General features: G+C 36.5%; 2 protein-coding genes across 5 annotated transcripts in view; both read right to left on the bottom strand.

The window, feature by feature from the left end:
- Nucleotides 1–1,426, bottom strand: part of LOC142356370 (intersectin-1-like) — a 119,506-nt gene extending 118,080 nt beyond the window's left edge. For all 4 annotated transcript variants that reach the window (XM_075408299.1, XM_075408305.1, XM_075408317.1 and 1 more), the window contains exon 1: nucleotides 1,210–1,426. In XM_075408299.1, the coding sequence (XP_075264414.1) occupies nucleotides 1,210–1,403 (194 nt within the window). In that variant the 5' untranslated portion in view covers nucleotides 1,404–1,426. The remainder of the gene's footprint in view (nucleotides 1–1,209) is intronic.
- Nucleotides 1,427–5,229: 3,803 nt separating this feature from the next.
- LOC142335119 (dnaJ homolog subfamily C member 25-like) lies at nucleotides 5,230–10,878 on the bottom strand. The gene is made up of 4 exons (XM_075383476.1): nucleotides 10,435–10,878; nucleotides 9,457–9,674; nucleotides 8,490–8,662; nucleotides 5,230–6,390 (listed from the first exon to the last, which is right to left on the bottom strand). The coding sequence occupies exons 1-4, from the start codon at nucleotides 10,848–10,850 to the stop codon at nucleotides 6,184–6,186; spliced, it is 1,014 nt and encodes a 337-aa protein (XP_075239591.1). The 5' UTR covers nucleotides 10,851–10,878; the 3' UTR covers nucleotides 5,230–6,183.
- Between the last annotated feature and the right edge of the window lie 11,867 nt (nucleotides 10,879–22,745).

Below are 22,745 nucleotides of genomic sequence, written 5' to 3'. Positions count from 1 at the left end.
ACCTTAAGTGACCTTAATAATGGTGTTCAAGGTCATTTAGAGTTTGAGGTAAATCATTTGCTCAATAAATTATCTCACAAGTCATTGTTAAGTAAACCAGACGTCAAATGCATAAGAACATTTGGCGAGCGGCATCCCAAGATAAAAAAATGTAGTATTTTTACGTTTGCAGAGTGAAAACATAAATCGATAACCGTCGGACGAATTGCTCTCGAACAACTGGCGGGACAAACAATTTAGAAGGGGCATAAGATAGAGACTTTTATGGTGCAAAACTTCTGAATGTGAAGGGGTCCGAACCCTCGACCTCTCGGACGAGCGGCGTAGACATAAACCTCTACTCTCCATTGGCTATGCACGATCATAATTGCTCACGATCGGTTTTATTTTATTAACAGACTTTATTTCTGAACGCTCAAGCAACAATTTTGCATTAAAAAAGACATACATGTTTACAATAATCGCTTCTAACTTCGTTCGATAGCAATTAAAAGGTAATACGAAAAAAAACGTCAGACGAGGAAACGAAAAACAAAGCAGGACAGGTCCTGAACTACAATTCAAAAATTTTTTGTTCAACAAACAAAAAACTGGACCCAAAAATGACTAGGAATGGGCTCAAAAACCCATTTAGAAAAAAGCTTGATCATAACACTTAAAAAAAGTTATAACAGATGTGACCACAGGTGAACAAGAAACGACAATTGAGAAACGAACATTAGCTTTTTCGCTCCACTTCCTCTTTCGGCGTGACCAAAATTACAACTGCAACTTGACTTCAATATCATAGAAAAAAAAGCTTTTATAGGCCACCTGTACCATTTAAAGTTCAACATCTGGCACCCATTTTGGCTCCCTTTTCATTTGACTTTTAGTACTCAACTGCCAATTTGAGCACAGCTTCTTGAAATTCAGAAGGAGCCATTTAGAGTACGCAAAAATAAAAGTCAAGCGGGGAAAGTTCGAACGGTCAAGAGAACATTTTGGATTAAAAAGACATCCAAGACTACAATCACTGCTTCAAACTTCGTTAAAAGGCAATTGACAAGATTCTAGAACTGTAAAGGTTCCTTAATACACCATAAAACTTGGGAATTTGCTTTTTTTTTTTCAAATAAACTACTGGTTATGAGAATTCAATTTGAAGGAATGGTTGTGAATTGTATCAATGTGATAGCAATTAAAATTATAATGTCTGCTGATGCTAACCAGATAACTCCGAGAACCTTCGGTGGAAGTCCAGACTTTAAAAATACTTCTTTCATCTTGTCTCCCCCAACCAGTTGGTGCCCGGGAGGAAGCAAGGCCATGAACATCCGATCGTACCTTTGCTTCTCATCTGACGTCACTGAAAGACCATTGGGTCCTTTTCTCGATGGCACAAAAGATATGTTTGCAGCCATCGTTGACCATTCAATGCAAAACAAACCTAAAAAAAACGGTACAAAATAGCTCAAATGAATCTTTCCACAAGCTTTACAAATACAAACAACAATATTATAATATGAAACATAACCGACTAACGTCGGGCGAATTGCTCTCAAACGACCGGCGGGCGGTTGTCAGCACCTAGCCACTGTTTAGTGAGGTTAGCTTTCGCTTGATTGAAGAGGCGTGAGGCTAGGGTAATAGACGATATTATCACGCCACATAACAGCCGCAGAAGTCAACAAAAGAGTTAAGGAGAGAGAGAGAGAGAGAGAGAGAGTGCGAGGTAAAACGTGAGCGAGAAAGAGAAGGAAAGAAACGCCAACCAACACACACAGAGAGAGAAAGAGAGAGAGCTAGAAATTTTTTCCATGAGATTCTAGCCTTGTTAGTAACTAAATCATATAAAAAACTGAAAGTGCAAAATTCAGAAGAAAACTTTCCACATTTCGCAGTGACGAAAATGTTCAAAGAACTTTTTTTGCCTCTGGATTTTTGTCATGTAACCCGTCTGCAAGACTTAAAAAGCTTCGTTGGCCAGTATTAATCGTTAAACTCAAAAAAGGACTCAAAAACTGCAAATAAAATGACAAAAATTTCAAAAAAAAATTGAAAAAATCATAAATTTTATTAAAAAATCGATAAAATTTGTGATATTAAAAAGTTCAAAACTTTTCTTTCGCAATAAAAATTGTTCAGTAACCTATTATCAAAGCCTATACGAGGTTTCTTGGGGCTGGAAGAACTTAATAATGACAAATTTTGAAAAATTTGAAAAAAAAAATTCAAGTTTTATCCAACAATTGCTAAAAATCGTGATGTTCAAATGTTGAAAAACTTTCTATTACCACTAGAAACTATGCAGCAACGTATTATCAAACCCTTCAGGAGGTTGTCTGAACCCTGAGGCTGAAAAATCTTGAATAATGAAAATATATGTCGAAAAATTTTAAAAATATAGCAATTTTTGTCAAAAAAATGCTAAAATTAGTGATATTTAAATCTTGAAAATGATTCCATTACTTCTAGAAACTACATAGTAAATTATTATTAGACCCTCGAGGAAGTTCCTCGGCTCTTGAGGCTGGATAAACCTAAAAAACGACAAAAACTTTCAAAAACATTGGAAAAATTTGCAAAATTTATCAAAAAAAATGCAAAAAATTCGCAGTGTTGAAATGTTGAAACCATTCTAATACCACTAGAAACTATTCAATAACCTATTATCAAATCCTAGAGTGGATTCCTTGACACCTAGGGCTGCTAGGGCTGAAAAAACTTAAAAAAACTGACAAAAATTTTCAAAAATCTTGAAAAAAATTGTGAAAATTTGTATAAATTTGCGTTTTTAGCTAGCGGTTGTTCGTCAGTAGCTAGCCACGGGTGGGGGTAGGGTGCACGGGGGTGCCGATGGGGGTGGCGACAGTCGGGTGGGGGGTGGGGGGCAACAGGGCGGTGGGGGGGCAATAGTGGGGGGGTCAGCAGTGGGGGTGGGGGTCTTCAACCTCTAAGAACCGCTGTTCACACCATAAGTATAAGACTCCAAAACTGTTTGAGCTGAAACAGAGCTAAAAGGCTCTAAGAGCACTTTATGCCCGCTGGGCGCTACCTGTTTATCCCGTTTTTGAGGACGAAAAGTCAAAAGCGTCAGACGAAAAATTGGTCAAGCGAAAAATCGCATTAAAAAAAAGACCGACAGGACTAATATAATTGCTACAAACTTCGTTTGAGAGCAATTAAAAAATATTATAATATATCAAAAATATTATGCAGAAACTCAAAAGATTCGTACAAACACCCTCACAATGATATCATCTGTCACAAAAACTTTATCGAAAAATTCACTAAATAATAGCGTCAAAGTGAACGCAAAGACAGACCATTACAGTAATTGCTACAAACTTCATTTGAGGGCAATCGATAAGATATACCCTTCAAATCTTTTCTGAGTAATATATGATGAGATGTCTTAAATTAAATATAATTCAATGCTAGAATGGTGACCAATAATAGTGATGATCTACCGGCAACCTATTCCTCTTCTTACGTGTCATTGCAGTTAGCTCAAATTTGCTCAAATTCGAGCAAGATTTGAGCTGGATCTGTAAATTTCGACCCCTCCATTTATCCGACCTATCAAAAGACGGGAAATATTTGGAATACTTTGAACAGAGCTCTTTAGAAAGGGTTTTCTTGAACTTCGCTTGTACTCAGCAGCTAAAAAAGCTAAAAATTTAAAGTAAGATATAATTAAAAATTATAAGCTTTTTAGTATTATTAGAACTTTTTTATTTAAGTTCGGGCAAATATAAGGGGAAAATGAAGCATCTCAATTGAAAAGTTCCCATAAAATCCATTTAAAATGCAAACAGTTAAAACGTGTTGTAAAAAAGCTTTAAGTTGGCTCTCAATAAAAAGTGCTGGTAGAAGAAACGTGCAGAGGAGTTGAACTCTATCAACCTAAAATCATAATGAGAGCTTTTATCCTCAAAAAAGTTCATTTACACTAGTGGCCCGAGAAAACATGAACAAATTTAAAATATGCCAATAGAGACTATAATAAATATCACAACAACTGTTAGGAGAACTTCCAGCAGAAAACTTTCCTGATAGCAGAAAAATACGATATTGGCTTTCGGTTAAAAATTATACCTGCAAAATCTGATGTTGAAAAAACAAATTGCTAAGTTAAGCAATGGAAACTATTCAAATTCTTGCTAAAGGCGTCATGTTTTTTGTTTCATTGGTGATGATAAAGGAATTAAACTGAAATTATTGGCTCAAAAAGAAAATTATTCGGCTAAGATTATCAGACATTTATTATCTTCATGCTTTCTCTTTCGCTTTTAAACTTTGACTAAAAGACCCTTCAACAATGGCCTCAAATTTCATTCGAGGCCAACTATAATGGTAGTCAAAAAGCGCAAATATTGGATTAAAAACAAACTTCAATGTAGGAGGTGTAGATTGCAAACGTTTCACGAGTGCAAAAAATCCACCCCGCAAGGATTCAAAACCCGGACCTCCCGGATGGCAGTCAGCCATTTCAGCCACTAATCTACAGTGGTTTTGACTCTCTTTCGTCTACAATCGCTTTTATTTTAGCAACAAATTTTTGCAACTTAGATCACTCAAAAATGCAGAAATCAAACAAGAAAAAGTCACTCAAGAAGTCAAAAAATGTTCCAGAACAATCATTCCAAACGTTCAAGAGACAATGAAAAAGACGTTTACAATAAATACTCCAACCTTCGTTCGAGAGCAATTAAAAAAAACGACTGACAAGGGCTCGTTTTTATCAGAGCCCGTCGGAAGTGGCGGTAAAAGCAACCGTAGAGAGGCAGCATAATTAAGGCACTTCGAATGATGTTTTTTAGAGATTATATAGGTCGCAATAAAGATTTTACTTGAGAAAATAAAACCGATTTTAGCCTGCTTTTCAGTTTACTATTTGTGGTGAACTGCCACCAATTGACTTCAGCCACCGAAAATTTTGAATGAGAGATCAATTGGCTGAAAATCAAGAACCGAAGCGTGCTAAGTTACTCAAAAGTCAAAATAGACAATAAAGATTTCGCATAAAAAGTTGTGCACTGAACACGCGCACGCAATAATTGCTGCGAACTTCGTTCGACAGCAATTAAATATTCCTCCGATTGTTAAGCCTCACTTCATTTATAATCGAAGTTGTAAACAGAGCAGGTTCAACAACAGATCATTATATCCTAAGCTTGCAAGCATCTCACTTTTTATTACAAAAGACTACCAGATTTCCTATTATTCTTGGCTAGGAAAAACATGTTCCCTAAAATAGTACGAATTCATAAAAATTTTAAATGTACATTCATAAAGTTAAAATACAAGGAACAATGAACTTTAACATAAAATATTTTCAGCTCCATTTCCAACTCAACGGAACGCTCCCAAACAGTGCATCAAACTCAAAACTTCTTCATTAAAAATAGTCCATCACTTTTAATCAAAGTTTTTTTCACTTGAGAACATTTTTCGTATCTTTTCCTCCGCTTGTGCCCCCGGCTGTTCGGGTGCATACTATCAGTGAAAACTTGATGAGTTACTATGTAATGGTATGTGCTCTGTAACTGGTGTGGGGGGGGGGGGGAGGGAGGCAAAAGATCCATTTTCACATTTTTTCAATGATGAAAACCAAAAACGAGGAACATTTACCTTAAGCGCTCTACAACTTAAAACAGCCTTTATTAAATGTTACTAATATCATAGCTGACAAAAATTTGATACAAAACACCAACACTTGAGACACTGCATTAGAGAATAATGTTAAACCACATCAAAACATCATCAGTCACCAAAACAGCGCAACATACTGCTTCCAGCATTGCAGAAAAGTAACTATGTTTCAAATAGTTGAATAAGTCAGAAATATGAATGCATGAGATCAACAACGGATACCATTTAGGCACTTTTAGCACCAAATATTTCAGTCAGTTTTTTATCGTAAACTGCATCGAAAAAAATCAAACGCAATATAGCGCGAGAATATATCAGGTTTTCTGGTATTTCTTTCCCGCAGAATCTCATGACTGAGCAAATTTTACAAAGTTCAGTATCAAATTACAAGAGTTATCTTCGCCTCATATTGTGGGTTCTAGAGTGAAACGATAGATCTTGAACCTAAAATTGGGGGGAAAGAAATAACAGATGTAAATAATTTAACAGCCATTTAGGAATTATTTAACTGCTAATTATAGAAATCCTTCAAAACTTCTCCATTGATCAATCTTCAAATGTCATTCTGCCTGCGCCGTGGTTCTTCATCCACCTCCTGTATTTCTTTAGCTTTGCATTGTTAGCCATTGCTAGTTTCTGTTCCTCCTCTTTCTCCTTCTTGTACTCCTCGAAGTTGTCCTTTTCCCACAATTTCATATCCAAATACTCGTTAATCTGATGTGGCTCCAGGTAGTTAAATTGACTTTCTGATAGCTAAAATTAAATAGTGAACTTCTACAAATGATAAACATAACCGACTAACGTCGGGCGAATTGCTCTCAAACGACCGGTGAGCGGTCGTTTGAGAGTCTCCAAAAAGTTTGAGCTGTGAAACAGAGCTGAAAGGCTCTAAGTGCACTTAATGCCCGCTGGGCGCTACCTGTTTATCCCGTTTTTGAGGACGAAAAGTCAAAAGCGTCAGACGAAAAATCGCATAAAAAAAGACCAACAGGACTAATATAATTGCTACAAACTTCGTTTGAATTAACAATTCGAAAAAAGGCAAAATCTCTGTTCAGAGATCAGGCGTTATGTTTAAAAATAAACCACAGATGGCAGCAGAACAACTTCGATGCAGGGCTTACGCGTCATCAATTCAATGCAGACGCAGAAGAAACTTTCGCATAAAATTAAGTCAAATTTATTGCTTCGACTAGAAATTTAGGGTCCAAAAAGTAAATGATTAATAAGTTTTTGATCAAAACAATTTTTTGCTCAATCAGAGAAGCATTAATTACCACCAAAACACAATGTCTATCTATTTTTTCCTTCAAAACTTAACAAAAAAGTCAAATTAGCGTCAGATAAAACCTAAACTAAAAAAATTAGATTGCATTTCACCAAAAAAGCTATGGGACCTGTCTTTATTGAAAATAATTAACTAGTAGACAAAAAACAAAAGGGGCAAAAAAAAAATACGTGTAAACTTATAAACTGAAATCATTACATAGCTTCATTTATACTTCCATACAATTGTCATTATACAGAAAGTCATAGGACTACAAAAAAAATACAGAAAATAGAGTCTATTAAATTTTGCGAAAAAAAACAGTGTTTGCGAAGCCGTTAAAATAATAATCTATTCATTATGAACAAAAAAAACAACTGCGCCTTCTCTCTTGTACTACGTGACTTGTCATTACTTTACAATTATTGTACAATCGCACAATACAGTAAAAAACACAACAAATGGGAAGGTAATCAAAAATGAAAAAAAAAATAGTTATAAAAATTTGTAGTATCAAAACCAAACAACAATTATTTAAAAATAAAACAGCAATGACGAAAACATCTTATTCGCTTGAAAGAGGATGTGACCTCTCTTTGCTGATTCTACGCTAAAGGATGACAGAAAGAAAAAAATGACAAAGTTGTAAAAATCATTAATTTTTAAAACAAATTTTACAAAAGTTTTAATAACCATAACTTTTCAACTTGAAAACACTACACAGATAAATTTATAACTGCTTTAGGGAGTCAAAAAGACTTGTCTTCACTGAGAATAGGCCAAAATTATACGAGAAAATAACAGGAAAAACAGGAAGTTTCGCGATCAATCTTACGCAAATAGTGTTGAAGCATGAAAAGCCGTTAGCTTCTTATTGAAATTATAATGTCCGTCCACTGGCCTTCATTTGCACAAAAATTTGATCTGTTAGTAATTACCTTTTCATTTGAAATCCTTCTGGTCTAAAAAAAAACAATATTCCAGAAATAGGACAGCGCACCCTTACAATTCGAACAAATTTAGGATTGTTAAGTTTCACGATCAGACCACAACTAGTCTTACAATTGCTGTCCTACCATTGAAACAAAAATTGTCAAAAACTTAGCCGAACAGCTAATTTTGAGCGTTTTAGAGATTGGCAACCCACAAAACAACAAAGAAGTAAGGTATAAAGTCGCAAATTTAACACCAAAATCGAGGACAAGCAGACCAAAACCTAGGAAAGTCTTTCATAAGCCAACTTTAAATCTGTAGTGCCAAATGCCGAAGAAAACAAGCTGACAAATTTCCTCAAATCACAAAATACAGAAAAGGGGACAGAAATGAAAAAAAAAATTTATAATCAAAGACGTTTGGGAACCTTTGCTCGGACCCTTTTTTATCGAGCAGAGCTGCAGTCACTACAGTCCTGACGTCACGGTATAGAAACAGTACCAAATAGGACAAATATTAGGCTCAAAATCAAAAAGCATCAGTCAAAAAGTTTTCCATAAACGGAAAATGTACACAGACGCTAGCATGGAAATCAATAGGTCGATGCGAGTTTTCCTTCACAACCCCAAAGTGTCAGAAACAGGAAATGAACCTTTAAGTTTTTCCTGATCTTGTAGAGCTTCTGTTCCCTGCCCAGGGGTTTCTTGAGGATTGTGTGATTGACAAAGTAGAGCGTGAGCCACTTGAGATTGAGCAGCTGGTTGTAAGGCCACACGAACAACTGCACCCACAGTATGTTATACATACTAGGCTTACTGTACCCACCTAAAGCACAATATTTTTATGATATACGTGGAACATATCCCTCAACTTATGCTTCTTCTGTTCATAATTCATAATTCAAGGCGGTCCCTTAAAACTTACTGCAAAAAGTAGAAAAGCGAGCGAAGTGTACAAATGACACCATCCGCCTATCAATAACAACCAATCTATATCAAATGACATGAATAATCTAATATTTCACAAAACTTAGAAAATCTCATTTAAGACATTTTCGGCCTTACTATTCGATGGAAACTTGGCAACTTTTCGTCAAACTTCTTGCTTGAAACTACGCCGGCACTAAATTCGCCGTTCAAATTTCTCGTCTTAAGCTCCAATCTAAAAGATAAGAGTAAATTGAGTTATCAACAAATAGTCGGGCGCTTGTTATTAATTTATTTAGTTTCAGATAATCACTAAGGCAATTCAATGGTACTCCGTTGTAATTTAAGACTCCATTTTAGTTACATTACCAGAACAAAACTCACTTTACACCGTGGGGCCTAATTGTAATGTCACGTTTGTGAGCATGAAAAGAGAATACATTCTTCCCATTATTGCCACTCAGCTTAGTGGGGATAAACTAAAGCCCCCTGACTCATAACTAACAACAGAGAATATACTACCGTAATTATGGCGCTATATATTCCAGGGGGGGTAATGAGAAACATGCGTACAAATATCGTATCTTTCATGTTAGCCCCCATTATGACAATTACACTAATTAAGGGCTTAAGTTCTAGCCCTAATATAGGGCTGCAATGGGAACTACACGCAGAAATATATTATCAATCTACCTTGTATGTCCATGTTCTCAGCCACAATATCTCGGATGACAGCTTCTTTGAATGACTTGATTTCCTCTTTCACCTCTCGACTGCCCCCTCCCCCCTTACTCTTTCCCTTTCCACCACTCTTCCCTCCTCCATCGAATAGACCCCTCTCTTGTGCAATCTCAATAGCCTTGTTCCTGTACTTGCCCACTGTCACGAGGTAGCTGATTGCTTCGTTATACCTGAACAAACATTATCAAAATTTGTCAAGATAAAATGAAATGAATCATAAGTTGGAGCCCAAAAAGCAGTTCACGACTGCATTAAGCTAATTTCTAATTTTTGGCTAATGACTGTCAGTAACAACACTTGTTCATAGTGATATATACAATATTGAACGACAGAAAGATTGTATCAACACAAATTGAAGTACAAGGCAGGGACAGATAACGCGGCCAGTAGTTGACAAACTGCCCCAAGTTTATTATAAAAAACAACCGAGTAGAAGGAATTGCTGTCGACTGATAAGTCATTAGAGGTTATTATACCGCACTGATAAAACTTAAAGTGAACAAAATTACACCAATTTTGATGCACTATTAAAAAACAGAACCGTGTCAAATCTAACACCTCACTTGTCAAGAAACAAAAAAGACTTGAAGAATAGATGACTTTCCTCCTCACAATTCGGGTGCGGGCGGGCCAGGCAACAATATTCAGATACGCAAAGATAGCAAGTAATATTTTTAGTAATCTAGTTTAAGAAATCGGCATGAACATATTCCGTTAAAAAGGAAGTTGGGACCATTTATGTCATACCTTCACGTCTACAAACAAATAGCCAAAAATTATCTTATAATTTGATTGATATTAGTCTATTTTGATCATATGGATTGACGTCTAAATGTTCTTCTTTGGTGGTTTTAGTCGCGGCATTTACATGTTTGAATTTAAAAAACCCAGAGATTTCCTGAAAAATCGTTTCGCAGGTTTCTCTCTTACCTGTACCACGAAGCGTAGTACTGAATAGCTGATATGACTGATATTGTGACAAACAACACTATCCTCACGTCCACATTGGGCGCCCTTCTTCTGTAGTACCTATAGTAATGCCTGTAAATCTGATCAGGGTTGTCAAGCATAGAATTGTATTCATTCCTCGCATCCTCGTCCTTCAACGTCTCGTACGCAGTGGCCAACTGAATGAATTTAGAATGTGCATCTTTGTCTCCCGGGTTCGAGTCCGGGTGGTACGTGCGAGCTAATTTTCTGTATGCTTTCTGTATTTCACGGGGAGTGGCGTCACGTGACACACCCAATACATCGTAACAGTTTTCAAGACCACAGTATATGCCCTCAATAAGCGCCCAAGAAGGTTGAGCGAATATTGGTAGCAGCAAAGTATATACAAGTAACATGGACAAACTAAAATTTGCAAATAGTCCAAACCAGATTTAAAGAAAGGTGTAGAAAAATAGCATGCCAGTAAATTGTTTTGAAAAGCCGCGATAACTTTTAAAGAGGAATAACCAACTTGACCAATTTAATAACCAATGAAAGTTAAACCTTTATAAATTCTCCATTAAGGTCAGTAGGGTGTTAACTTCGATTAAAGCAAATAGCTGACGTTCGCCTGACTCTCAATTTGCGTTAGAATGAAGCTATTTGGCCCCAAATAGTTACCTTATATGCAATTAACTCCTTTTTTAGTTAATTTAAAAAATTATTACGATGACCGGGAAAATCTGACTGGTTTCTCGGATCATCAGTTTTGCGCCTGCTCAAATCAATTTGAACGGTTTGAAACAAAAGCAAAATTTAAAAAAAAACACGCTGACAAAAATTATGCTGACAAATGCTTTAACTGATAAATTGAGCATCATTAGCTTTTTCAAAGTCGAAAGTCATCTCAAAATGTATAGGATGTAAAAATATCTGGCACTAGAGAAGCAGGGAAGCTGCGGAAAAAAAATGCACGGAAACAAAAAACCAACTTTTTGAAAATTCAATTTTCTTAAAGATTCCAAAATGGAACACTAAAAATTCAATACTTCTAGGTTTTCAATCGGACATGGTTGACCAATCGATATATCCATCGTAGACAGTTGTGAGTGGTATCATAAGAAAGCCCGTCCAGCGTAAATTATATGAAAAAGATTTTTAACTTGTTTTTTTCCCACAGTTATCGAGGTTTTAAATTTGGTCAACGTTTGACTTATTTCCGTTTTTTTTTCGTACACATTTTCCTATTATTGTTCCAATTTTCGTCAATTTTGCTGAAAGTATGGTAAAATTGGCCACAATATTGTCATTGGCTTCAACATTAAAGACATAGCAGCGTTACTACATTGATTAATCCAAATTTTTGTGCGCAAATGTTAGCTAAAATTCATTAAAAATGGCACCAAGTAAGCTTTTTTAGTCCACTTTAACTTTGACGCAAGGCAAAAATTGCCGACACAATCTTCTTTAATTTCAAAGAGGGCTGGCAACAACTCTGAGAGTGTTCTGGAATTAAGATTTTTCAGGAAATTTGGCTTTTTAAATTACCCAAATTAATCTGATTTATTAGGTGGAAAAAACTGGGACGTTTTTAAAATATTTTTGCCGCTTTTCCGCTAATTACAGACTGGAATAATATCAAATCAAGGGTCAATTATTAAGAAAGTTCCAATTCACGAGCAAGCGAGGCCCAATAAGCGAATATAAGTTCAGTAAGAGAACTCATGGTTTTTATGGCCTCAATTCTGTTTGCGTAAAATTGTTAGTGAAATTTTGACATCTACCTGTACTGGCCGTTTTGTAGTCCTATGACTTAGACAGTGCCAAAAGAGTTACTCTTTACTATTCAATTCCTCTGATACTTTGTAGTTGAATGCTTAGCGTCGTCTTGGAAAAAAAATTTCAAAAATCACGGCTTTTTGAGCTTAACCACTTTTTAAAAACTTTTTTTTTCTGTCAAGTTCTAGCTTTGTCTCAGCAAATAGAGGTCATATCTTTTTTATCTTTCGAGTTAATTGTAACTTTGTCTTCATTGCGGACCTTTAGCTGACAAATTGTCTTCATTGCGGTCCTTTTGCTCTGACACTACGAGTTTGCAATATCTTTATTTTTGACATTTGCTCATTTTTGAGGTTCTTTCTGTTGTCTTGTCACATTAATATCCGGTCACATTTTTTAGGCGTTGAAAGTAAATGCAGTTGAACATATCTGAAGTTTTCAGTGATAAGATTATGGTTTCAACGGCTTCAACATCGTTCTCGCAAAATTAATTGAAATTTTTACTGTACTTGTCAATTTTAGAATTCATATGACATTCTGTGAGATGACAGGTTTCAATGGTTTCCTGAGCAGGTATGACGAAGAGTATTTAATGACTCTGAAAATTACATTTCGAAAAATTTTGACGTTATTTTTTATTTATGCGATGCTATTTTGACTTTGTTAAGTTTTTTTTGGAACACGCATTGTCGTTTTTGTTTGCTGTTGTTATTTGATTTTGTTGTTTGTCTTATAGTCTCAGTAATGGTAGATCTCATCGACCCCTAATGCCGAATGCCGCATTATTTTTTCATTGTTGTTTGAGATTAAAGCATTTTTAAAAAAAAAATCAAACACCAATTATTTTACAAACAAAAGGTTCGGAAGTTCGTTTACATCTCTCTCAAGCGTGAACATCGTACTCTTTGGATATCATCAATTAAATTTTAAAAAATCGACAAAATAAATTGCCTTTAATTTATTGCTGTTCTCGCAAATGACGAGAAACTAGATGCTTTTGAGAAAGCAATCAGAAGCTAAGTTTTATGAGCCCAGGAACATCAAAAACCTTACAAAACGACCCGTTCAATTTAATTTCACATATACCAAAATTTTTACCGTGGATTCAGAATATTAAATACAGTTCCAGTAACTCTTTCTTTAATCTCAACAGCCGTGTTTTCTGCTTTCAAATCGTAGAACATGTACTTTTTTGTTCAATTGCTCATATTTTATGTAAGTCCTAGAAACTTCATGTCAACTGAAATTTTTGTTACGTCCATTTCCATCAATTGACGTATTTTCCGAGAGATGCAAAAAGGGGTATCATGATCTCTTGAAAACCTGAATCGAACATTGAAAAGGCTTTGAATTTCGTTTCCCGATTGCTCACTAAACTTGAAAAATATATAAAGGAAATTTTGAAAACAGCGCGTACGAAGCAAATTCTTTAGGTTTCCCGCGGCGGGCTAATTAGAAAGAACAGCGAACTTGAGTTGGTTTTACATCTAAAATTGCTTTCATTACCGTAATTTTATTAGTTTTTCTTCGGCGCTGAATGTCAATCAGTTATACGCAAACAGTTAGCTCGCTCAACCTGCTTAATGATAGCTGCAAACTTAAACAGAAAAAGGATTAACAAATTTGAAATTTATTAATGGTTGTAGAGTAGATCTCAACTACATTTCCTTTTTCGAAACAGCAACAAAGTTTGTAACCAATTGTTTCATTTCATATTTGAGTTTGCATACAGCCATCAGATTTCAGTAAAAGGCGGCAGACTTTATCACCTGTTATAGGCAAATTTTAAGAAAAAAAATTAATTCTACACAAACGTCTCAGACAACAATTTTCTTAGAGGGCACAGTACAATTTCCCTTAGTCTTTTTAAGCATTTATAAGTTGCACCAATTTTTTTCGCGTAGTAATTGCTCCAGTACTACTGGCGTCCTCATTTTTGCACTTATCGTGCTCTTTTTTTTATCAAGATAAATAGTAAAAACTTGATCCCAAAGTGAATTTCCAATGTCAACCCACATAAGTTACATAAAGGTAGTGTAATACTTGAGGATCCATTTCCGATATAAATTTAAAATTATTAATTTGAAGAATCTTTGGACTTTTGGGAAAACCACTACAAAAGCAGCAACATTGAAACCTAAAAAATATGAGAGCTATAACACAGCATGTTTCAAAACAATATAATTCGGCAAAACTCACGAAGACAAACAAAATAGTGGTAAATATTTTATTCTAAAGTTACTCTACGGAAGTAATACGGATTAAATATAAACAGCAACAAATTAATTAGCACTACTCTATACAACTACGGATGCACGAATTTAATTTCATTCGGGAGTGAACAGAATTATTGGAGTAAGAAAAAGGTTCAAGTATTTATTTTCAGGACTTTACCGGACTTGGCATAACCAGAATTTACTTGGCATAACCCCCCCCCCCCCCCCCACCCTCCAACAACCCCAATTAAGGATCAACTATTTTTCAAAACTTTTTCCGAGCATAAAATCACGTTTTAAGATATTTCAAAATACTAAACAACAACTCTTGTTCTGAGCTTTTTAATAATCCTTTTAGACCCTAAATTTGGCTTAATTCCTGCAATTGTAGTCAGTTGTGGTCAATTTTTTAGAGCTGGCATGAGTTTCAAAATTTGCGAAGCAATAGGCAATTGAAAGCAATGAGAGAGAACTAATGGTGTTCACTGACACTGTTCACATCAGAGGGGGGGGGGGATAACCCAAAATTTGCACAATCTCTTAAGTGCTCTGAGAGGTACAGAAGGATAGCGGTTGGTTATACGTAGCCATGTCCTCTCTCGAATAGCATCAAGCAAGAGCACACCTAATTCGACTGATATCTACCTTGCTGTAAAACTCGACTTGGAATTCATCATAACCAAGTTTCAAAACCCTAAATTTTTCATAGCAATGTCATTTGTGTACAAAAACCAGAATTAGAGAACAAATTCCCAGAAGACAGGAATTACGATAGCTAAATTTAACTGCTCGTGATCAATAGATTTAATTATTTGATAGCTACAAACTCCTATGGGTGTGAACGTGGAATTCAGCCCTCTATCGGCCAGAAGCTTCACTGCCTAAATTCGGGACTGAAGCTGCATGATAGTTATTATTGCTGGGCTGGTGCTAGGAAAATTGGCCGACAGGGCGTTTAGCCGACAAGGAAAAAATGAGAAATTTAGCCGACAGTTTTGCCATAATTGGTCATAAAGTTTACTTCAATTGGTCATAAAAGTCTCATTGGTCCCTAAATCAGTAGTTCGGTTGTTATAGATTCATATCAAGTCGCACGGGCCGCTGAGGCATGGCCATGGCCCTCGAGGCATGGCCAGATGCGGTAAAATACGGTCCGACCACGGATAAACCTTCGTTAATTACACTAGTTGATGAAAAAACTGCGGTATATTTGTCCGCTTACGAAATATTGTTTTAAATTGGCCAATCGCAGCTTCAGAATAAGTTTCATTGCTCATTTTACTTAAATTGTCGGTTAAATTTCTCATTTTTTGGTTGTCGGCTAAACGCCCTGTCGGCCAATACGGCGGCCACCATTATTGCTTTACTCACCGTCGCAGAAAACAACCTTTTCTTTCTGAAAAAACTTGAAATCTCCTAGGTACAACATTCCATCTGTATAAGCTCAATTAAAAACCAATCTATTTGTTTTAATTTAACAATTCAGCCCCTATTAATTTTTGATTGAGATTTAGTACAAACAAAACAGATCTTGGGCCATATACTGTTGCCATTGATTTGTTTTTTTAACAGATTAGTTCGCATGCAAATAGAGACTCCATAAAATGTAGTCTGAAGCAGTTCATTTAAATTGATAAAAGGAAATCAGGGGCTAGAGGAGTTGGAAAAATGTATTTGAGCAGAGTTTGTTATATGGAACTGTTTTATGGTCCGCTGCGAGTAGAACTTAGAACAGGGGAAGACGTCAATTGCTTTCTGAAGTATTTTTGTAATCTGAGAATTTTGGTGTGTCGAGATTTGGAACTCAGCATTGGTTTATTTAACTTATTCCGAGCAACGTCTTGAAAAAAAATGACGTCGATGTTGTGGTGGAATATTAATCAGTGGTGGAAAATGAAGCCTATGTGCGCGTTGTGTGTTGTAAGTCATACAGTGTTGAGTTTAAGACATCGCTGGGGACGAATAGTTATAGGGCATGTTCTAATATTAGCGGTGGCATTGATTATGAATGATAGGCGCTTCTTTAGTTGGATAAGGGGCTCTTGATGAAAGGTAATTCAATTAAGGGCAATTGTTATAATGATAAAAGGCGGTGAAAAGAAGGGGGCCACAGATTTCTACTTCAAAATTCGAATACTGGTTTGGCCACTTAATACAAAGAATTTTTTTTAATTTTGCTGGCGTGATTTGAACGCTATTGAAAAAATTCAAATTAAACACTTTTATTTTACTAAACTCAGTGTTTCCTACACTCTGACTGCCTGTAAATTCCGTTTTTATTACAGAATATCATTTTCGCTTCAATTTCCTGATATTCGATGTGAGTTAGTGTAACCAATCTACGATCATTTTATTTCCGTTGAGCTTACTCTTTTAAGTGGATGCGAACATACTTTATTCGCTTTTCATCGTGTATCGGGTAACTTGCTCCTTTCTTCTTTTGCATAATGTTCAAAACTTAGCAAGATTTCTGGTGTTTGTTGTCAGAAACTGCAGCTTCGCAGTTTCCGCTTTCTTTTCTACTTTTCAGAGCTTACGCTTTGGAACTCGTTCAAATTAGAAGTTGCTCTTCTAAATAGCTTTGTTCTGATTAGTTTTACAATTTCGTAATTCGGGCGTGAAGAAGGATGATACTTATAAGCGAGCTCCATTAGCGCGCAAACAGATCACTAGGGCGTACTATTGGGCTGAATAAGATTTCAGAGCTAGATGTTCCGATGGGACGATGAATTGTACTGCATTTCACGAGAATTTCATTGGTGCAATGCGTCTCTAGTTTATTCCTTCTTATGTGCAATTTTGTAAGATTGCCTATCGCGTGCTCAAACACGTTCGCGCGAGCAAGCCCCTCTGCTAAGCCTCACGCTCATCTTGGCTTCTCTCAGGTTCCTATGCTTCTCTTCCCCAAGTAGGCAACCTCACTTCTGCTGTTGGCTAGTGGGATAGGAAAAACTGGAGAGTTACAAATACAATATTGAAATTAAGTCTTCTTCTGGAAAACGTAGCTGGAGAGGGCCACGCCCTTTATTGAAGCTCCAAAGGTCCGAAACCATTGACTCGAATTTTTCAGAGTCCTTTTATCGCACTTCTCCATATGCCTTAAGTTTAGCCAATCAAAAGCATGGACGTCACAACCTTGCTTTTTTCTTTTGGTAATACGTACCGCATGAGCATAAACTTGGGATTAACTGCATTCTCTTTGGCATCTCCTATTTTATTAATGCAAACCGAATTCAATTAGGCCCACAAACCCGCATTTCCAGTAAATTACTCTAATAAATTGCACAATTGTTTTTACTAAATGAGCGGTACGAAATTGGTACTTCACTAAAAAGGGCACAAAATATTGTTTTATGTTGCCATCGACCACCTGAGCCCGTTTCTCTTTATCAGCTCCACTCCGTATAGTTCTATCGTTCTATCTCTATTGTTCCGCTACTCTTCTTTTCCAATATCATTCTAAAATATTCTAAAATGACAGCACGAAAAGCGCATAGCTTATCATCGTCAAACTCTAGCTCTGGGGCTTCGGAAACCCCTGTGATCGTTGCGTCGAGTGTTTCATCATTCATCAACGTCCACGGTGGAGACAGTTGCCTCCTCAGCGGAGCGAAACTGATTCATAACTCAGTTCCCGGTACCCCCTGTTCAGCGGCCGCAAGCCACCACCGAGAGGCTCAGGCGATCGAGGTCGCCAAGACAGCATCAAATACATCGGTGGTGAGCGCCAGTGGCGGCTGTACCAGTGGTGTAACGCCAGAAGACGTGGCAAGAACCTTAATTTTTACGGGAACTTATTTTTCGATCCTACAAACTTCAACCAATCACATTTGATTTCACTCTATTAAAAGCTAGAAATTATTTTAGTTTCTGTTTCTCCGAGTTGCTTGACAGACAATAATTCTCATTTTTTTATCTTCTCTCATTTCTAGCGTCTAATTTAATCAGCACAATTTGGTCGTTAATCCATAAGAAATCAAACGACTGAAAGAACTCAAACTCAGAATTGCCATTTAAATCTGTTCTATGTATCATTTACAGTATTTATGACAATGCTGAATTTTGATTGGTTGAAAAAGACTTTTGTAAATTTATACAGCACGCATTTATTATCTTGAAATTCAGACAGACGATTCTGCTCAGTACAGTTCAGTTGCTTACCAAAATCCTTGAATTTAAAATTTGTAGCAGAAAAAGAGCGTTTTTACCAAACCCGCGCTCCGAATAGCACTTAGCAAAAACTTGCAATTAAAAGCCTTTATTAGAAAGGATATTGCAACGATAACTCTTCATACAATAAAGCACTTGGCACTAGCACCTACACCGCCGCCTCTAAAAAGATAGAAAAGGTATAAGCAACCTAACAGGAGAGTTATCATATGGCGACAGAGATGGGATAATAATCAAGGAAAAAAATCACTCTGGAACCTGATCATCCAATTTTTCTAACCTTTTTTGAATTTCTTACAAAAAACCAAAGAAGAATGTTTAGAGGGCGAATTTGACATGTAAATTATTTTTCAAATCCATAATTAATTATTCTTTCCCTGATATTTCCAAATCCTAAAATCTAGCACCTCACCAATTTTAATTTTCTTAAAAATCATGACTACAAGCATTTGGGACCAAATCCGGAATTACGTCGGCCCAGAAGACATCGCTCCAAAATTACACACCAACCACAAAATCAACGTTTGCATGAAAGTCGGAATCCAATACAGGGAATGGCTTTTCAATAAATATGTAATATTACAAAATGGAACCACCGTGATCTGGGAACACTCCCATGTAGGCCTTCTCACAAAAAATGTTTTTTTTTCACACAACCTGGGAATATTACACCTAAGTCTACCACTTCATAACTTCATCCGAAGTTACCCAACTAACCCACCAATACTATTCAAATTTACTTCAATAGACAACTACGACCCCATTGAGTTTGACCCTGTTGGCATCCGTGTATTCATTTAGATTTGCATACATTTTTTTTATCCGAAATAATTTTTCTTATTCTTATTTTAGAATTTGACTCATGAGTCGCAATTATTTTAATGTAATACTCATTTTATAAACACCGCAAATCATTCAGAGCAACGCCTCCTCTTCTTACTCTCAATTTCTTACCAATTTAATTTTTTTACTCCTGACCCAAAAAAAATACCCGTGAGTCATAACTCGTGAGCACAATGAGCAAGCTCCCCTAACATAGCAAAATATTATTAACCAAACTATTTCCAACCATTACTAACAAAATTTAACGTCCCAACCGTTTATCACTTCGAAGGGCACGCATTGGATAGTCAAAATATTAATTGCTTACACTACATACGACTCTGCAAAATAACGGCCCAAAAAACACACGAAACATCAATTTTTTTCCAGAACAAAACCAAACTAACACAGACAGGACCCTTACCGATTGCTCAGTACCAATAAAAAACAATCCTTTCAACATAGGTTGAAAGGGCATGGACTCGAAACAATAAAATCTCAAAAAAAGAAAAAAAACCTGGCAGTATAGTTCCTACCCTACAAAATAATCAAAAAACAAAAGTTGAACAACTCACTTATTCCATTGAAGGATCCTTTGGAGGAATAAACAAATACACCATATTCTCGTTGTCGTTCGACTGCGTTTTCGTTTCCCGTTTCCCCCATTTTCTTCGATTACCTCGTTTGTTATTTGTTTTTAAAATTATACCACTATTAGCGAAACTCTGCACATGCTCAGTCACATCACTAGCACCACCAGTTGATACTTCTGTTTCTTTCGCCTAGTCTATCACTGCCTTTTTATTTTTATTTGATATTACAATTCTTTTCACCACCCCTTTACGCACACCATAAGCAGGCGATCCCAAAGTCCGATCAACAACAACTTGATTCGATTGATCACGTGCCTCCCAGCCAGTCAATAACGACAAACCTCTTGTAAAAGTTAAAACAGCATGCGCACACAACGAAGGCTAGCACAACACGTGGTCTTTCGTAATGAAAACCAAACATCCTTTCCCAAACCACTTGCAGAAGGACCCCTCTTAATTAAATCCATAAAATATTGCGGAGTACCCATAACATTATTAAAATCCCTTGATGTCTGATATTACACAAATCTGAAACAATTTTTTCCGACACGGCGTTTTCGAAACACTATCATTCCCCCCAATTTCAACATGTGCCGCCGTCCACCGCTCATTCCATTGTACCAACGCATCTCTCCTTACACCAGTAAAACCATCAGGCAAAACACCACTCATCAAACCATCCACACAAAACGTCCAACCTATTGAATTACACAAACCAGCATACGACCCAACTTCTTGATACAACCTGCTATCACCATTCTCCAACTTTAATTTACTAACATAATTATACACATCGCCCTGATCTTTGCAGCCCCGGAACCCTTCTATTAAACTTTCTTGTATTCCCACAATTTCTTCATTATTTATTGCCAATGGTACCTTTTGCCAACCATTCTCTCCAACCAGTCCCCATTTACCTTCTATAGTTAACTTATTCTTTAAGGAGTTCCAACTGTTAATACCCCGCCTACCGACTGTCTCCACTCCTTTCCATCCGAGACTTATTAATTTTTTCCGATCGTAGTACTGATGTTTGAACTCGTTCATTTCGATTAGCAAATCTTGTCTGCCTCGTGTCGTTCTAAACACGATAATTCTGCTTAAAATCACAAAAAAACTAATGCTAGCCTATCAAATCCTAAATTGTTATAAGTAATTAACGAACCTTTTAGTGTCCATACTTTGATAAAATAGAATATCCCGTCTCTTCGTTATTATAATTAATCGTTTTTGCAAAGCTTCGATAAAATATCCAACAGTCGATGAATAACGCCGCTATTAAAGTTTTACCTCTTCGCAGTAAACGTATTCTGAATAACTTTATCAATAGAGCAGTCAATCACACTGTTCTCAATTTACTTTCCTGCAAAACTTCCATTAGTGACTGTCAATTACTGCCATGCCGAGGAAATTACTTGCGAAAACTCCATTAGTGACTGTCAATTACTGCCATGCCGAGGGAATTTCTTCATTCCTCTACTTCACTCCCCTCAAACCGCGGAGCAAATGAAGCTGTCACATTTGACAGATCACTACTACATTAATCTAGGAAAAATGCAAATGAACCCAAAAGTGGAAACAATCAACTACACCTAATAACTAGCATAAATCTCTGTTAATCCACATCAGTCAAAGTCGCAAAACGCACTTCACAACAAACTCAATTTAAAATTCAGTCATGTCTGTTCTATACGCCCAGATCCCCCTCTTCCCTTTAATTTAAACAACACAATGGCACTGCTAACAAAAATTGTAACATCGGAAAACCCAATCTATTCCAGCTACTTCATCGTTGAGTACATCTGGCCAGGGCAACCGCACAAACTGGACTTAATTACACGGCGCGTGTTCATCCTCACCAGGAGTGAGGATTGACGAAAAATTCAAGGAGTATGCAGGGGACGAACACGCGCCTTCAGGATGAACCTCACAAGAGAAAGGAATCAATTTATCTAATTATTTTTTTATTTCACGAATCTATTTTTCTACATCCTTTATTCTTCTACTGCATGCATGCTATGCCTGCCACGACCAACACGAACATCATTGCAAAACTTGGAAAGAATCGATGACACAAATCTTCAATCCCACCATCACCAACTGGACATATATGGCTCCGATATGGCACGAAACTCACATCCACTTGGCCAACGCGGAATGTAGTATTCTTTTCACAACATACAGCAGTCGCGTTCCCCAGCTCAATTTCTTCGCATACATTAGATGAGAAAACAACAGGCCAAATAAGAGCAAACAGAAAGTAAACTTTCAGCATTTTGATCTGGAATACTCAATAAAAACTTAGAACAAACCACTATTGATGTTGCTTTCCATTTATACTTAATAAGCCCAGTAAATCCCTTGACTTTGACAACACCACTAATCAAGAGCCACTTGGCACAGCACACTAGGCAACCCTGTTTATAATCATAAGATTAAAGGTTCGAAACCCATCGCCTCCGCTTTTTCTAAAGAACCGTAATAAGACGATGCTGAATTTTGATTGGTTGAAAAAGATTTTTGTAAATTTATACAGCAAGCATTTATTATCTTGAAATTCAGACAGACGATTCTGCTCAGTACAGTTCAGTTGCTTACCAAAATACTTAAATTTAAAACTTGTAGCAGAAAAAGAGCGTTTTTACCGAACCCGCGCTCCGAATAGCACTTAGCAAAAACTTGCGATTAAAAGCCTTTATTAGAAAAGATATTGCAACGATAACTCTTCATA

Source organism: Convolutriloba macropyga, chromosome 2 (assembly GCF_964194025.1).
Source record: "Convolutriloba macropyga chromosome 2, txConMacr16.3, whole genome shotgun sequence".
NCBI lineage: Eukaryota > Metazoa > Xenacoelomorpha > Acoela > Convolutidae > Convolutriloba > Convolutriloba macropyga.
This window is presented reverse-complemented; position numbering and strand designations above follow the sequence as displayed.